This window comes from Drosophila santomea, chromosome 2L (assembly GCF_016746245.2).
Source record: "Drosophila santomea strain STO CAGO 1482 chromosome 2L, Prin_Dsan_1.1, whole genome shotgun sequence".
In the NCBI taxonomy this organism is placed as follows: Eukaryota; Metazoa; Arthropoda; class Insecta; order Diptera; family Drosophilidae; genus Drosophila; species Drosophila santomea.
The window spans coordinates 22,789,166-22,806,566 of NC_053016.2; the positions used below are offsets into that span (position 1 = coordinate 22,789,166).

Below are 17,401 nucleotides of genomic sequence, written 5' to 3' on the forward strand. Positions count from 1 at the left end.
GTTAGATTGTTAGAGAGATTAGCTAAGAGTAGTTAAGAGACTATTGGGTCATGCCTAGCGGCAGTGCTGTTGCTGCAAGGAAACCATCGACCAGCAAATTAAAGAATATATTCAAGGTTCAGCATCGATAGATCGAGGCGTGTTAGATCTGGGATTTTGTGATATTTTCGGTTCAGAATAGATTTTTGTCATGACGGCAATGTTAAGGTAATAGTATTTAATCTAAGTCAGTTATTCTATACCTGTTGCTATTTTATTTTTGTATAAAAGATAATTAGAGCTTTTTCCAAAAGTTAACAGATCGCTGTCTTTTAGTTTTTTCCTAAATTCTTATTATTGCTGGTAGTATTTGTATATCTCGGACCCGTACAAATCTGATTTAGTAATCCCATTTATATACCATTATTTAACAAATTATTTAACCAATTATTTATCCACCTCGGTACAACTGATATTCGGTATTAATTCGCACACCGAATTTAGTTTGATAATAACGGACAAACGGACAGATAGCCTGACATTACCAAATTGAGTCGGCTAGTGATCCTGATGAAGAATATATATACTTTATGGGGTCAAATACATTTGCTTCTACCTGTTACCTACATTTCAAATAATCTAGTATAGCCTTTTACTCTACGGTTAACGGGTATAAAAAAGTAAACTATGTGACGTCACTTATGCCACTATTAAACTTATCAATTATTTGTTTAGAACACAGTGCTTTACCCGGCTATTGTGGCTTAAGCAAATTACCGGGGTGCTGAAGATCACGTTTTATATTAAGGAATAAGAACAATTATCTGATAAAAGTTGATCTAGATCTGTGCTGCACTTATCAAGGTGTCACCATAAAAAATTCGATTGTAGGCAATTACTCAAAATATTCCTATTCCGCAATCGACAATCCTGAATATTCAATTGCCCTGAATAACCTCAAATTTCGTAGGTATAATTAACAAATGAATTTTTATTTACTTTGCCGCTGTTTTCCATTCTAATAACCGTCTTCCTTTATACTACAATGCCCGTATTTGGTTACTTTATAAGGGACGAGCTTGATCGCAGTTCCATTGTGACAACCAATTTCCCTATAGCTTACTCTGTTTCTACCCCTCTGTTCTTCACTGTACAAATTCCTAAGCGTTCTGTCGTACCTTCTCACGTTTATCGTTCAGCTCTTCTATCTCCAAATATTCTAAAAGTTTCAAAAACTCGTTTCTTTTTCGATATTTTCAATCCAGTCAAAATTTGTGAATATACTTGGTAGTACCATGTTTAGTACTGTTAATTATTTTCTAAACTCTGTCGACGTGGCGGTTCCAGTTGACGTGATTATCTTAGCACATTTTATTCGTCGGTATGGAAATTTTATGGAATTGTTACACCTGATGCCTTCTTGATAACATAAACAAAACATAACATAAATTGTAAAAACATAATTTTTTTATACATTTTTAAAAAACAAATCTTTTTTTTTCAACAAAAACTAATAAAAGGTTGTAATTATTTTTCAGCTTACCTTGCAATTAGCTTTGGCATTCCTATGCGAACACGCTTTAAATCTTACTCGTCTGAATGCGGATATGATGTACCTTCATCAAGACTCTGGACTTATGAATATATCTTACTTCAAGTTTGATGTTAATGATGATAAGTGCCAGCTTAATCATCACAGACCTGTCCCATTTCGCCTGACTCCGAATATTGGGGAATTTATAACCCAATTTGGAATAACTGGACCATTATCTGCAGCAATTGTGGCAACAGCTCGGTGTTTTATTCAACCAAATTATAAATTATGCTCAATATTACAAACTATTTTAAGAGATGAAATAATAGCTCTGCAAAAAAAAGGGTTCAGGGAATGTAAATTAAACGAAGCATCTGAAGACCGCTATTCCGAAGGAAATTGTATGGAGCATACAGTAAACATTGTGAATTCAGCGGTGGATATCATAATGACGCGATTTAATAAAATATCTTATTTTGATAGCATTGAAAATAAGAAGATTTCCATGCTCGTTCAATCAGCAACTAACATTGATAATCTGTGTCGTATGGATCCTGCATGGCATCCCTGGCTATAATATCCTATTTAATTAGTCATGTGTTACAATTAACACCAAATAAAAAGATATTTTGTATTGAAAGCCATTAAATGATAATAAATGATTACACTTGAATGCAAATAATTTATTTACTCGACTAACTGTTGCAAAGGGTATTTAATATTTTTCAAAAGGGGCGACCAAAAATACGAAAGGTCGACTAGTTATTCTTTGACATAAATATTGAGTCAATTAAAAAAAATACATAATTTAATTCATGAGGCAGAAATTTCATTGTCTAATTTTAACATAACATATGTATGCCCTCTGCATACACATGTATATGTATATAATATAACAAACACATAGTCTTAAGCACACCATGTACGGGTAGCTGTACCCAAGAACAGCAATATGAATTCATTCGAATAAACCGATTCAAACAGAGCAGATGCTCTGAGCTCCAAAACCAAATCTATTACATCTACTACATCTATACCTATCCCAACTGAAAGATATTACATGGCGACCGTGACTCGGTCTCGAGTCTGTCTCTGTGTTGTGTGTGTGTGGATAAAAATTATTATATACATAGTGAATTAAAATGTGCAAGTTGTTACTTGTTCTACTGTTCGACGATTTAAATGCAAAACAAGAGAGAACGCTATAGTCGAGTTCCCCGACTATCTGATACCCGTTACTCAGCTAGTGTAAGTGCGAAGGCCAGTTTTTGGCGGTTTGTGGGCGTTAGAGTGGGCGTGGCAAAAAGTTTTTTTGCAAATCGATAGAAATTTACAAGACCAATACAAAAATGAAAAAATTATTAAAACATTTTTCAAAAGTGTGGGCGTAGCAGTTTTGGGCGGTTTGTGGGCGGTAGAGAAGGCGTGGCAAAAAGTTTTTTTGCAAATCGATAGAAATTTACAAGACTAATAAAACTATGAAAAAATATCAAAACATTTTATAAAAGTGTGGGCGTGGCAGTTTTTTGCGGTTTGTGGACGTTATAGTGGGCGTGGCAACATGAATCGATAAACTTGCGCTGCGTCTATGTCTCTGGAATCTGCATGCTGAATCTCAACTTTCTAGCTTTTATAGTTTCTGAGATCTCGACGTTCATACGGACGGACAGACGGACGGACAGACGGACGGACAGACGGACGGACAGACGGACGGACGGACAGACGGACATGGCCAGATCGACTCGGCTATTGATCCTGATTAAGAATATATATACTTTATAAGGTCGGAAACACTTCCTTCTGCCTGTTACATACTTTTCAACGAATCTAGTATACCCTTTTACTCTACGAGTAACGGGTATAATTAATACACAACAACAAATGTTTTATTAAAACAAACAACGCACAGCCAAAAGCACAAAAACAAACAAAACACACAGACGCAAGCGGCAATTGATGGCAGACGAGCCACAATTGACCGAGGCGCAACCCGAGGTAAAGAGGGACCAGCCAACGCTGGAGGAAGCGCTGGAATTAAACCCCGCCGATGGACCACGCCCACTCATAACAGCTGAGTACCGGGCACGTCAGGAGAAGCGCCAACCCAGGAAACATAAACGCTCTGGACGTAGAGTGAAATTACTACAACAACGCCGACTGGTCAAGGAAATGACCCAGTTGGCCAAGGAGGAATCAGCCCGGCAACGCTACAAAGAGCGTTTGGAAATTATAGAAAAAAAACTTCGCCAAAGTGCGAAGACACGCAAACGGGCTGCTTAAATGCAAATGCCCCAATTTGCCATAGATTTAAACTAAACCCAAGCCGAGGCGGGAAACCGCTGCTTGGAAAAACTAACAACAAAACTGTCAGGCTATATACTAACAAATGTGGTTGGAGATTTTTTTTTAAATTCTAATGAAATGTAAACTTTGACTTGTGAGCCAACCACATTAAAACTATCAAATTTCCATGTCTCAAAATGTCTCAAATATGTCGCAAATATTTAAATTAAATTCATTAAATTTCAATATTCACTATAAAAACTTTTCAAACTTTATTTCCAATAAATTGAGAGATTAAACAGATTTCATTTTTTTCTTTATTGCAAATTAATATTTCCGAAATGGGTTCTACTGAATCAAGAGTAGATCACCCAACAGCCAATGTAGTTAATGAATTAAGAATAATTGATCATAAAGATGAACTACAAAATATATCCATCTTGTTATTAATTATGACTGTCATATCAATTTTGAGTTTGACCCTTAAGATTTATCAGGAACATAATAAACGACTTAAGAAAAGATATCAGAGCCGTGCAGATGGCCTATACAAGATATAAACTGTACTTACGAAATAAAACAATATAGATATGACTTAGAAGACTATACAGAATATAGACAACAGTATAGAATACCATTTTTATCAAGGAAAAACACAATAGGTAGACATCCTTCTTGTCAAATACATTTATATGATTCCGAATTCCACTTTAGTAGACAAAATTGTTGCGAATATAAAAGAAACACCAAATGAGTGATTCACAGTGTGTCTAAAGATGTGTTTAGACATGATAAGTAGACAAACTATAAATATGTTCTATTTATGGGCTGCAATAAACATGGCAGGGGACAACATAAGTGGCAACCACAGATAAGTACGATTGCAGTAGTCTATTGCCGAAGTGTTAAGAGATATGATCACGCGGGAGGTGATTAGCGCAGTCATAGGTCACAAATATAGATTTAAGATAAATCTCAGCTGCATTGACCAACGCAGACTGCAGCGTCTTACAAGCGCTGCATTATATAATTAGATGATAAGAACCTATGTAAGAATGAATAAAAGTCGATGCCCTCGCAGTAGCGAGTCAGTTAGATTCAAACACCCGAATTGAACTCATTAAGTGTACGCATTAGTTTATAGTGTGAACATTTTGGTCCTTCGAGAAATTATGTTGTTTTCCCCCACCAGTGGTAAGAAACACAGAAGAAGAAACCAGCGCCTTAAAGTAAAAAGAGCAAGGTTATTCGAGTGATTCGGTTGTTTCCCCCACCAGTGGTAAGAAACACAGAATAAAAGACCACGCCTTAAAGTACTAGGACTATAAGGTGAAACATTGTGTTCTTGCTTTTCTTTGGCTGATCAATCAGCTGTGAGTCGAGGCACAGCTAGGTCAACTGGGCGACCAATCAAAAAATCCTCCAACGGATCACGCCAAAGAATACAAGCAGAAAGTACAAGTCACAGTGATTGTTTTCCCAAGATGTTGTCGGAAAGATCTGTGAAATTGATGCAAGACCAAGGAGTGCTGCAGAACAAAATACTGCAAGCCATCAAGGACAAGGCATCTATACCAGCAATAGAAGCATTGGTAGACCAATTTACTACTAACAACAATGCACTGGTAAAATTGGGAGTTGGCGATCATCAATATTTTAATGATAAAATATTTATTAAAACTATGGATGCTGTCAAGGCCTACAAGGAGTCGCAATTAAAAGTAGAAACACTTGAAGAGGTAAATATACCAAGTGGATCAAAATTATCAGATTCCGCATCAGCTCGGAGCTCCAGTCCAGTTGATAATCTGGTTCAACTGGTGGACAGAAGAGCGGACAGGGTGAGGCAACAGATAAGCCTAATATACGAAACCCTGGATAGTTCAAGTGAGATTGAACTAGTCAAGCAGCTGGCAATGATGAAAAGTCATTGGTCCAACGTGACGGACACACTGAAACTGCTTGAAAACAAGTATGACAGAACTGCCTTTGATCAAGATGAGGCAGACATTCTGAAATCTGAAGTTGCCACAGTTCAAAAGATCCAACTACGACGTGCCAGAACTCCCAAAAGTGGACCTTCCAACGTTCAATGGAAATGCGAAGGAATGGCCAACATTTTACGAGCTGTTCTCTGAACTAATAGACAGCAGGAAGGATCTCAGCAACACAAGGAAGCTGGGATATTTAAGAGCCTGCTTAAAAGGAGAAGCTCAAATGGTGGTTAGCCATTTGATAACGGGATCAGCGGCTAGCTATGCAGCAGCGTGGGAGCTTATCTGCAAACGCTATGAGAATAGCAGAAAAATATTCTCCCAACACTTCAACAAATTAATGGAACTGGAGTGCTTGCTGCCCCACGATGAGAAAAATTTAGGGAAGTTTTTGGATACTGCGACCGAGAGCATATTCATCATAAAGCAAAAAGGAAAAATAGGAAGCTCTGCTGACGTAATTTTAGCTGAAATTCCGCTGCGGAAATTTTCGCCAGAAGCCTTGCAGCTGTATGAACAGCATGTAAAAAAGGCAAGAGCTATACAGTCCTTACAAGATGTACTGGAGTTTATTGAGCAACAATACAACTCAGTAAATGCCATTACCAAAAATACCGCTCAGCTTGCTACAAGAAAAGTGCAAGTTAGATCGTGTGCCTTTTGCTCTAAGGATGGCCACGATATGATAAAGTGTCTCAAATTCAGAGCACAATCAATCGAAAAAAGAAAAGAATTCGTTCAAAAGAACAGCATGTGCTTTAGATGCTTTGGAAAGCATAATGCTATCGATTGCAGAAAGGAAATTACATGCAATCGATGCTCCAAAAGACACAACAGCCTTCTTCATGAAGACACAAAACGCAGTATCAACAGCAATAGCCTTAAGCAAGGCCAAGACACACTATTGGCTACAGCTGTTGTTTTAGTGAAAAACAAAGCTGGAGGTTACAACGAGTTGAGGGCGCTTATTGACGGTGGATCCCAGAAGACGCTGATTTCAGAGGAAGCAGCACAAATATTAAGGATTCCCAGAGTAAGAAGTACTATAGAGGTCGAAGGTATCTCCCAGACTACTCAATTATCAAAAAATAGTGTCCACCTGACGATCAAACCAAAAATTCCAAGCAGCTTCAAAGCATCAACGGAAGCATTGGTTTTACCAACACTCCATAGAGCCCTTCCCAGCAAAAAGTTTGATATTGATATCAACAAAGAGTGGAAGGGCTACAGGCTAGCAGATCCACGATTCAACGAGCCAAGCAGAATTGACATGGTGATAGGTGTGGATCTATTTCCCCTGATTATGATGGAAAAAATAAAAACCGTGAATGGAATCTTGGGTCAAAAAACCAAATTTGGATGGATTGTGTCCGGAAATATAACTCGAGCAGCAAAGCACAAAATTATAAGTGCCACTACAACAATAAATCTAAAGGACCTGGATCGCTTTTGGGAATTGGAAGATGAAGCCGATGAGACGATTACAGACAATGCAGAATGCGAAAGAAAATTCCAAAAAACAACTGTCATCAACGAGGAAGGCAGATTTGTGGTGTCAATTCCATTCCGCCAAGAGGCAAAGCTGGGGGACTCTCGCAAACAGGCAATGGCAAGGCTCATGCAAATGGAAAAGAAGTTTCAAAGAAACCCAAAAAACTGGGCTGCATACAACGAATTCATAAACGAATACCTTAAGATTGGACATATGGAATCTGTAAAGGCAACGGGTCAAGGTAAATACTATTTACCCCATCAAGCAATCATCAGGCCTGGAAGCTTAACTACGAAGCTACGAGTAGTTTTTGACGCATCCGCAAAAACGACAAATGGACTAAGCCTAAATGACGTTATTATAGCTGGTCCTAAGATTCAAAAGGATATATTCGATATTCTAATTAAATGGCGCAAGTGGCAATATGTTATGGTAGCTGACATTGAAAAAATGTATCGCCAAATAAAGGTTGCTGAGAAAGACCAAGAATACCAATATATCCTATGGAGAGATGATCCAAAATTGCCGATCAGTGAGTTTAAGTTAACAACCGTAACTTATGGCACCTCGGCAGCACCTTTCTTAGCAGTCCGATGTCTACGAGAGCTGGCAGACCGGTTTTGCCAAGAGGATAGCGTCTTAGCAGAAACAATAAGAGACGACTTTTATATGGATGACCTCATAACTGGTGGAGACACAGTCAACGAGTGCTATGAACTTCAAAGGAAATTGAGACAAGTGATGGAGAAGGCCGGCATGCATCTGCGAAAATGGGTTGCAAATGACGAACGCATTTTAGCCGACATTCAGGACGACGGTGCTACGGAGAAAATCTGCATTGAGGAGAATGAATCGATCAAAACCTTAGGACTTCAATGGGATCCGAAGAAGGATACATTTACGTTTTCGGCAGAAAACCCAATGCTAACACGCATAACAAAGCGGTTAGTGTTATCACAGTTGTCCAGAATTTTCGACCCACTAGGATGGTTGGCACCGGTAACGATTCAAGGCAAATGTTTCATTCAGGAACTGTGGAAGTTACCGATGACTTGGGACGTTGAATTGGAAACCAACTTAGCAAACTGGTGGATGGAATATGCTAAAGGTCTATCAGATTTAGAAGAAATTAGCATTTCACGCTGGACTGGATGCTCCAAAGGTATTATGGAGCTACATGGATTCTGCGATGCATCAGAGAAAGCATATGCAGCGGCTGTGTATACAAAAGTAGGCGGCAGAGTAACCTTGCTAGCAGCAAAAAGCGAAGTAAATCCTATAAAAAACAGGAAAACAATTCCAAAGTTGGAATTATGTGCTGCGCATTTACTAGCAAAGTTATTAGCGAAAGTGCAGGCTATATGGAGCAACAAGATTAAAACGCATGCATGGAGTGATTCGCAAATTACTATTGCCTGGATACAGAACAAGCGCAGCAAAGATAAGTTCGTCAGAACTAGAGTGGAAGATATCAATAAACTAATTCCCAATGTCAAATGGAATTACGTTAAATCGGAAGAAGAATCCAGCAGACGTGGCTTCAAGAGGGATATCACCGCAAGCTCTTAAAATCTGTGAAATTTGGTGGAGAGGGCCGAATTGGCTATCTATAGATGCACAACACTGGCCCACTCAAAAGGAATCGGAAATGGTTGTGGTATCCACATTGATAAAATCCGAATATCTGCAAAACCATCTTTTATCAAAGTATTCATCGATCGACAAACTTCTTAGAGTAATGGCGTATGTATTACGCTTCATAACAAAGCTGAGAGGAAAATCGCAACAGCAGTCACACAGTGGGTACACATGGAATGGCCCAAAATAGCAGCGTCAATAAACCGTAATAAAGCAGTATTTGACAAATCATATAAATGTGTAAACAAAGAAGTACCTATTAAAGTAGAGACTCTAGAAATACACATAAAGATAATAATAAAAGAATACAATAACATATGTAGAATAGTCACAACTATAGAAGATAGATTAACAGAAACACATAAGAAACATTGTCATAAAATACTAAGATCTCTCAATAAAAGATTGATCAATATTAGCATCAGACATAATCTAGATATTCAAATACCTGAAGATTTGCATTCATTGGTTAATATAAATGAAAACCAATTACAAAATCTTGAGGAGTCTAAAGGTAATATCGACATTGAAATCGAAAGCGATATTGAGTCGTTACCAGAAGACATTGAAATAAAAAACAACGAAACCAAAATGCCAGACCAAATTGAGAAAGATAGAGAATATGTTCGACAATTGTCGACAACAATACCAGAATTCGATGGCAAAAAGTCATCATTGACACGCTTTATAACAGCGTTAAGAATAACAGATAGAACAAAGGGAACTCAGGAAGATCTAGCAGTAGAGATAATAAAATCAAAAATAATAGGACCAATTTTATACAAAGTAACAAATGAAACAACCATCAGAGGCATCATTGACATACTAAATAGTAATGTAAAAGGTGAATCAGCTGAAGTTGTAAAAGCAAAGTTACTAAATATTAAACAGAAAGGGAAGACAGCTTCCCAATACACCACTGAAATTGAGAATTTGCTTAAGCAATTAGAAACAATATATATTGACTTAGGCCTTTCAGCCGAAATTGCGGATAACTTCGCAACTAAAGAGTCAATACAAGCAATGACTAAAAATTGTGAATACGAAAAGCTACGAATAATACTCGAAGCTGGTAATTACAATACATTCAGTGATGCAGCAGGAAAATACATACACTGCTCCACTGAAATGGCAGGCAGTCCCAGTAGCGTCCTATATTTCAACAATGGACAACAAAACTACAGGGGAAATAACAACTATCGCGGCCATTACCGAGGCCGAGGCCGAGGTCGAGGTAGCCGCGGTGGTTACAATACCAATTACAACAACAGACGTAATTTCAGAGGAAATTACAGAGGAAACAACCGAGGAAGGAATAATTCCAACCGAGGTAATAGACAAAATCAAAATAACAACAACAATAACAATGTCCGAGAAATCGAAACTGCTAGTACATCACAAAATGCTACAGCTTCAGGAAACTAAATAAGACGGTTCACACAATCAATCTTAATTTCAACATTTTTATACATGTGCATAATAATAATACGAATACAAAATTAACATTTTTAATAGATGCAGGAGCAGATATTTCACTTATCAAAAACAGCTCAGATAATTTCCAAGACATAGACCAAAATACAATAACAAACATTTTTGGAGTTGGAGAAGGTTCAACAACCTCTCTAGGTCTAGTAAACATAGAACTAGCAACAAATAATTACATAATTCCACATAATTTACACATAGTTAATTCTAATTTCCCAATACCCACCGATGGAATCATCGGAATAGTCTTTATAAAGAAATACAATTGCAAATTAGATTTTAATACAGAAGAAGGCTGGTTAATTTTGCGACCAGACAATATCACTTGTCCAATATACGTACCAATAACACATACAATAGGCAATAACTCAACGTTATTACCAGCCCGATCCGAAGTAGTCCGACTAATTAAATTAGATACATCCGATGAACAGATCCTCATTCCTAATCAAGAAATAGACACAGGCATCTTTATTGCAAATACAATAACGACTAGTAAAAACACAATAATTCGTATAATAAACACAACCAAAAGAAACCAAATAATAAATATTGATAAGATACAATTTGAAAGTCTTAACAAATATGAAATAGTAAAAACAATAGATAACGAAAGAAATGAACATATTTTACAAAAATTAAACAAAAATTTCCCACCATTGTTTAAAAAACAACTAAATAAATTATGCACAAATTACACAGACATATTCGGACTTGAAACCGAATCTATAAGTACCAATAATTTTTACAAACAAAAATTAAGATTGATAGATGATGAACAGATATACATCAAAAAATATAGAATACCAGAATCACAGAAAGAAGAAATACACAGACAAGTTAACAAATTAATTGATGATAAAATAGTAGAACAGCCGTATCTGAATACAACAGCCCATTGCTACTAGTACCGAAGAAATCATAACCAGGTTCCGCAACAAAACGATGGCGACTGGTAATCGATTATAGACAAATTAATAAAAAGCTCTTTTCAGACAAATTTCCACTTCCAGGAATAGACGATATTCTTGATCAATTAGGACGAGCAAGATACTTCTCGTGCCTAGACTTAATGTCAGGATTCCATCAAATAGAACTAGATGAAAACTCAAGAAACGCAACGTCATTTTCAACGAGCAACGGCTCCTATCGCTTCACGCGATTACCCTATGGTTTAAAAATGGCGCCCAATTCATTCCAAAGAATGATGACAATGGCATTTTCTGGATTAGAACCTTCACAGGCATCCCTGTATATGGATGACTTAATAGTCATCGGTTGTTCCGAAAATCATATGATCAAAAATTTGACTAACGTCATTGACCTATGTAGGAAAAATAACCTAAAACTACACCCAGACAAATTATCATTCTTCATGCATGAAGTGACTTTTCTAGGTCATAAGTGTACTGATCGTGGAAGTGGTAATACGAAGTCATTGACAAATACCCCGTCCTTACGGACGCAGACAGCGCAAGAAGATTCATTGCATTTTGCAATTATTATAGACGTTTCATCAAAAATTTTTCTGACTACTCTCGTCACATAACAAGGTTATGTAAAAAGAATGTAAAATTCGAGTGGACTTCAGAATGCCAAAATGCATTCACATATCTCAAACAATCATTAATACAACCCACGTTATTACAATACCCATATTTCAGCAAAGAATTTTGCATAATAACAGATGCAAGTAAACAAGCTTGCGGGGCAGTATTAACACAAACATACGATGAGATACAACTACCAGTAGCATATGCCTCTCGCAGCTTTACTAAGGTAGAAAGTAACAAAAACACTACAGAGCAAGAATTAGCGGCAATACACTGGGCAATTAACTACTTCAGACCATACATATATGGCAAACATTTCGTTGTAAAAACAGATCATAGGCCTTTAACATACCTATTCTCAATGAGAAATCCTACTTCCAAACTCACTAGACTGAAGATTTAGAAGAGTATGAGTTCACAGTAGAATACCTTAAAGGAAAAGATAATCATGTAGCTGATGCGTTATCAAGAATAACCATCGATGAATTAAAAAATATGCAAAAACAAGTCTTGAAAGTCACTACAAGACAACAGAGTAGACAAAACAACTGCGCAGTAAATGAAAAAGAACAAGAAATTTTGCCAAGGCAAATACTTGAAAATGCTTCTAAGCCCAACGTATATGAAGTCATCAATAATGACGATGTACGAAAAATAGTGACCTTGCATATAACTGACACATTATGTTTCCTTAAACATGGTAAGAAAATTATTGCAAGAATTGAGATTAGCGACCTATATACTAAAGGAACTCTCGACTTAGGTCAGTTCTTCCACAGGCTTAAAAAAGAAGACGGTATACTTGGTATCAGCCAACTCAAAATGGCACCGAGCGGAAAGATCTTTGAATTAATTTCAACTGAAACTTTCAAAAATATGGGCAATGAATTTTTAAAACAAATAAGAGTAGCGCTACTCAAGCCGGTGACCACAATATCTGATGATATTGAAAAAGAAGCAATACTGTCTACATTTCACAATGATCCTATTCAAGGAGGTCATACTGGCATTTCAAGAACGCTAGCGAAAATCAAATGACATTACTATTGGAAAGGGATGATAAATTTCATATCTCAGTACATACATACGTAAATGTCCAGAATGTCAGAAAGCAAAAACAACAAAGCACATAAAGACCCCTTTAACAACTACAGACACACCAATTAAAGCATTTGACAAAGTCATTATTGACACAGTTGGACCATTACCCAAATCAGACAATGGTTATGAATACATAATTACTTTAATATGTGATCTGACCAAATACCTTGTTGCTATCGCCATAGCAAACAAAAGTGATAGTACAGTAGCCAAAGCTATATTCGAATCATTCATTCTCAAATACGGTCCGATGAAGACGTTCATCACCGATATGGGAACAGAATATAGAAACACAATCATGAACGAACTTTGTAAGTATTTAAAATAAACAATCTTACATCAACAGCTCACCACCATCAAACACTTGGTACGGTAGAGAGAAGCCACAGAACACTAAGTGAATATCTACGTTCATACAAGTTAACAACAAAAATGTTTAAATCCAGAACAATGAACCCCAATAAGCAAGCTTCAATCTGCAAGCTCAGCGTCTGCACAATTTCCTGCACACGCCGAGCTGCCAAGCAGAATTCGATAATTTCCTGCACACGCCGAGCTGCCAAGTAGAGTTCAAAGAATCTGATTGGTAACAACTTCCGCTCCCACCAATGCAAGTGATTCCAAGAAGACTGCACTGATTTGACCAGCAAAACATCAGCCGATGTCGTGGCCTATTGGAAAGCTACGGAGCCGACGCCGATCCTCTGCCACCAAGGGCAGCGCAGCTCACAGCCAAAGACTCACAGCTTGATAGGGACAGCTTAGGGTAATTTAGTTGCAAATTGGATTTATACAAATAAAGTCGTTCTTAACTGAACTCCAATTAATTTTATTATTTTTTACCTTGCTAACCGCAAAGTAATTAACTGGCGCCCGAACAGGGACCGGTGCGCGTACGATACAACAAAACGTTTTGTAAGTTCGCGGCTCGCAATAACATTTGCGGCAACCGGCCTAATCGCGAGTGACAAGAACGCGCAACTCACGGAAAATTAACATCTTTCGTTCGTTCAAATTCACTCTGGCATATCGAACTTAACTTGTTCATTTGCCCATCGGTGGACTCCAAGGACTGAAGGCAGGGCCACAGACCACCCCTCAACCTGTACGCATCGCTGGATCCCCAGTAGTCTCCATTAGATAAAAAGGATGAAATCCGGATCGTCGGAGGGAGGAGCCACATCAAAAAGAATAAACATAGTACTGTAAGCTTAACCAACCAAATTTTTAAAAAAAAAAACTTAAAACTAACAAACAAATTGAACAAAGAAACATATAAATTTAAGTGATTAATGAAAAACCGTAAAACGATAAAACAAACAAAAAGATCACAAAAGTGATATAACAAATTCCAACTTTACGATTCCCAAGGGACCCTCTAAAGTACAAGGAAAAACCAGCCACTGGTTATAAAAAAAAAAAAAAAAAAAAAAAAATTACAAAAACATATTATTTTCAAGACACAAAAACATATTATTTTCAAGTAAAAACACAAAGACTTACTAACCCAATCCAAACATAATTAGAGATAAGCTCCATCATTTGCTCCCTTGTTTTTTTTTTAAAAAAAAAAGAAACTCGACCCATTCTTAGTTCGGTTTTATTTTTTTATGGCTAACGCGAACAACCTGATAAGACCCTCGATACTTAGTGCCGAAGCGACTAGACAACGCGTCAGACAACAAGAAGAATTAGAACACAATAGAATCATGGTCGAAAATGTAGACAGAGTTGCATTAGCAGCCACAATTAGCGAGATCCTAGCGCAACAATTACCAAGTTTCTTGAGACGCCTCAATTCTTCTGAGGAATACGCAAACGTAACAGACCAGGTAATTGCCCCAGAACATGCAGGGAACTTAGGCGATTTAGACCGAGTACCGGATATAGTTAAATCTATCCGTGACTTTTCCGGTGATCCGTCAGAGTTTAGTTCTTGGAAGAAAGGAGTAGACCGTATCCTAGAAGCATACAGTGCTTTCCAGGGTACCCCGAAATACTATGGTATTTTACATACCATACGTAATAAAATTGTAGGACCCGCCGATACGGCATTAGAATCTTACAATACTCCTCTGAACTGGTTAGCGATTTCGAAATGTCTAACTCTGCATTATGCTGACAAGCGCGACATTAACACATTAGAATACCAAATGACGATGCTTATACAGGGTGCCAACCAATCTGTGGAAGAGTTCCATCAAATGGTTTATAAACACCTATCCCTAATCCTAAACAAGATTGGTTGTATGGGATTAGGTAGAGAAGCAGAACTTTTAATGACGAAAATGTACAGAGATAAGGCTCTAGACACCTTCGTACGAGGATTACAAGGCGATCTGCCTCGTCTATTGGGAATTAAAGAACCAGTAGACTTACCCTCGGCATTACACCTTTGCCTCAAGTTAGAAAATCAGAACTTCAGGGCAAAACATGCAGCAAACATAGGACAGACAAGACAGTTTAGGAATCAGTCTTCAAAGCCTTCACCTGCTCCTCGCAGTAATTTATTTATCAATAGACAACCACCAATTCCACCCCCCCGAACTCGATATTATCAATTCGGACAGCAACTACCGACCGCTTTACCTCGACAAAACTTCACTTACCAGCTTGCACAGCCAGTAGCTGCACCTCGACATTTTCAGAATAGGCAATTCCCGCCACAGCAGTCAGCGCCACCTAGGCCACAGGCCCCAAAACCACTGCCTCGTCCAGAACCTATGGATGTGGATCCCAGTGTACAGACGAGAATGGTGAACTACATGAACAGACCTCGCTTTGAACTAGGTAAAAGACCACCTGGCCCAATACCAGATGGGATGAAGCGTCAAAGGAACTTTAACATACAGACTACAACAGAAGAAAACGAAACGCGTTCCACGGAGACTCCATTAACCACGACGGACTACGAACAAGCTATGGCAGAGTACGAGGACCACAACTACCTTGACGACAACTTGGACGACTACATAGATCAGATAGATGAAGCGGATGCTGACAATAACACTTACGACTACTACGACAACGCTGGGTTAAATTTTTTAGAATAAAAAATTCCTCTCTTCCATACTTTTTATGCAAGATGAGGAATGGCAAATTTATTAGAATACTTATAGACACCGGTTCAAACCGAAATTATATCCAACCTAAATTCGTCAATAACCCTATACAGAATAAATCACCTTTCAATGCTGTCTCAGTAGGCGGCAGCACAGTAATTACGCATCATAAGGTAGCAAACCTTTTTAATATTCAGGATGTTGAAGTAAAATTTTTTCTGTTGCCCACATTAAAATCTTTCGATGCCATTTTGGGCAATGATAGTTTAAAAGAATTAGGGGCAGTAATAAAAATCAGCAAAAATATTATGATATTAAAGAACGGTCTCTCGATCCCCATAAAAGAAAAAACATTCGAAGCAGTCAACACAATTATTCCGAGAACATCCCACTTGTCCGACAAACAAAAAACCAAGCTAAGCGAACTACTCAAGTCGTTTCCAGACTTGTTCGCAGACCCAAACCAAAAACTGACCTACACAACTAACGTAAAAGCAACGATCCGAACCTCGTCCGATAATCCTATCTACTCAAAATTCTATCAGTATCCAATGACACTGAAAGATGAAGTAAACAAACAGATAAAAGAACTTTTAGAAGATGGTATAATTCGACCTTCTAGATCTCCGTACAATTCACCAGTGTGGATTGTACCCAAAAAGGCAGACGCTTCAGGCGAAAAAAAATATCGCATGGTTATTGATTATCGCAAACTCAATAAAATAACCATTGCAGATAAATACCCTATTCCTGAGATAAATGAAGTTCTTACCCAATTAGGGGACAATAAAGTATTCTCCGTTTTAGATCTGAAAAGTGGTTTCCATCAAATCTCGTTAAAAAATAGTGACATAGAAAAGACCGCCTTCTCCGTAAACAACGGAAAATATGAGTTTACACGACTCCCATTTGGTCTTAAGAATGCGCCCTCAATTTTCCAACGCGCATTAGATGACATACTTCGTGAGCATATTGGAAAAATATGTTTTATTTACATAGACGATATCATCATATTTAGCAAAGATGATGATACGCATATTGAGAACTTGGCTAAAATTTTTCAAACTTTACAGAACGCCAACATGAAATGTCAGCTAGACAAATGTGAGTTCATGAAAAACAAAGTCGAATTCCTTGGATTTGTTGTCTCCGATAGGGGAATAGAAACAAACCCGAGTAAAGTGGCAGCAATAGCAAATTATCCCTGCCCTAAAACTTTGAGGGATCTAAGATCCTTCCTAGGCCTTTCCGGCTATTATAGAAGATTTATACAAAAT

At 37.7% G+C, this 17,401-nt stretch overlaps 1 protein-coding gene across 1 annotated transcript in view; it reads left to right on the forward strand.

The window, feature by feature from the left end:
- Positions 1–2,195, forward strand: part of LOC120455879 (transcription-associated protein 1) — a 140,415-nt gene extending 138,220 nt beyond the window's left edge. The window contains exon 21 of the mRNA XM_039642366.1: positions 1,518–2,195. Within this exon, the coding sequence (XP_039498300.1) occupies positions 1,518–2,090 (573 nt within the window). The 3' untranslated portion in view covers positions 2,091–2,195. The remainder of the gene's footprint in view (positions 1–1,517) is intronic.
- The last annotated feature ends 15,206 nt before the right edge of the window (positions 2,196–17,401 follow it).